A 218-nucleotide genomic window follows, 5' to 3' on the forward strand; every position below is an offset into this window, starting at 1 on the left:
CCAGCCACTGCTGGATAACAGGTTGGGTTCAGTTCCATTCAAAGCAGCAGAGAGGAGGACTTCGGTCATGATCCTTCCACCAGGAAGTCACATAGGTCTGAGGTGAAGCAACCGAGTCTCTACAGGAACAGTAACGCATCTGAGAAAAGAAAAGCCAAGAAAACCTAACTGGAAGGTGAAACCTGCCCTGCTTCTCCTCAGAGGGTCCCCGGGCAGGT

At 51.8% G+C, this 218-nt stretch overlaps 1 protein-coding gene across 2 annotated transcripts in view; it reads right to left on the reverse strand.

Moving 5' to 3' along the window:
• The window catches only part of P2RY1 (purinergic receptor P2Y, G-protein coupled, 1), a 1,470-nt gene extending 1,401 nt beyond the window's left edge, over positions 1–69 (reverse strand). The window contains exon 1 of one of the 2 annotated variants that reach the window (XM_010141289.1): positions 6–69. In XM_010141289.1, coding sequence (XP_010139591.1) covers positions 6–69 — 64 coding nt within the window. Of the gene's footprint in view, positions 1–2 lie in introns of both variants that reach the window. The other variant, XM_010141288.1, reaches the window with a different exon arrangement.
• Between the last annotated feature and the right edge of the window lie 149 nt (positions 70–218).

This window comes from Buceros rhinoceros, unplaced genomic scaffold, assembly GCF_000710305.1.
Source record: "Buceros rhinoceros silvestris isolate BGI_N320 unplaced genomic scaffold, ASM71030v1 scaffold39868, whole genome shotgun sequence".
Taxonomy (NCBI): Eukaryota; Metazoa; Chordata; class Aves; order Bucerotiformes; family Bucerotidae; genus Buceros; species Buceros rhinoceros.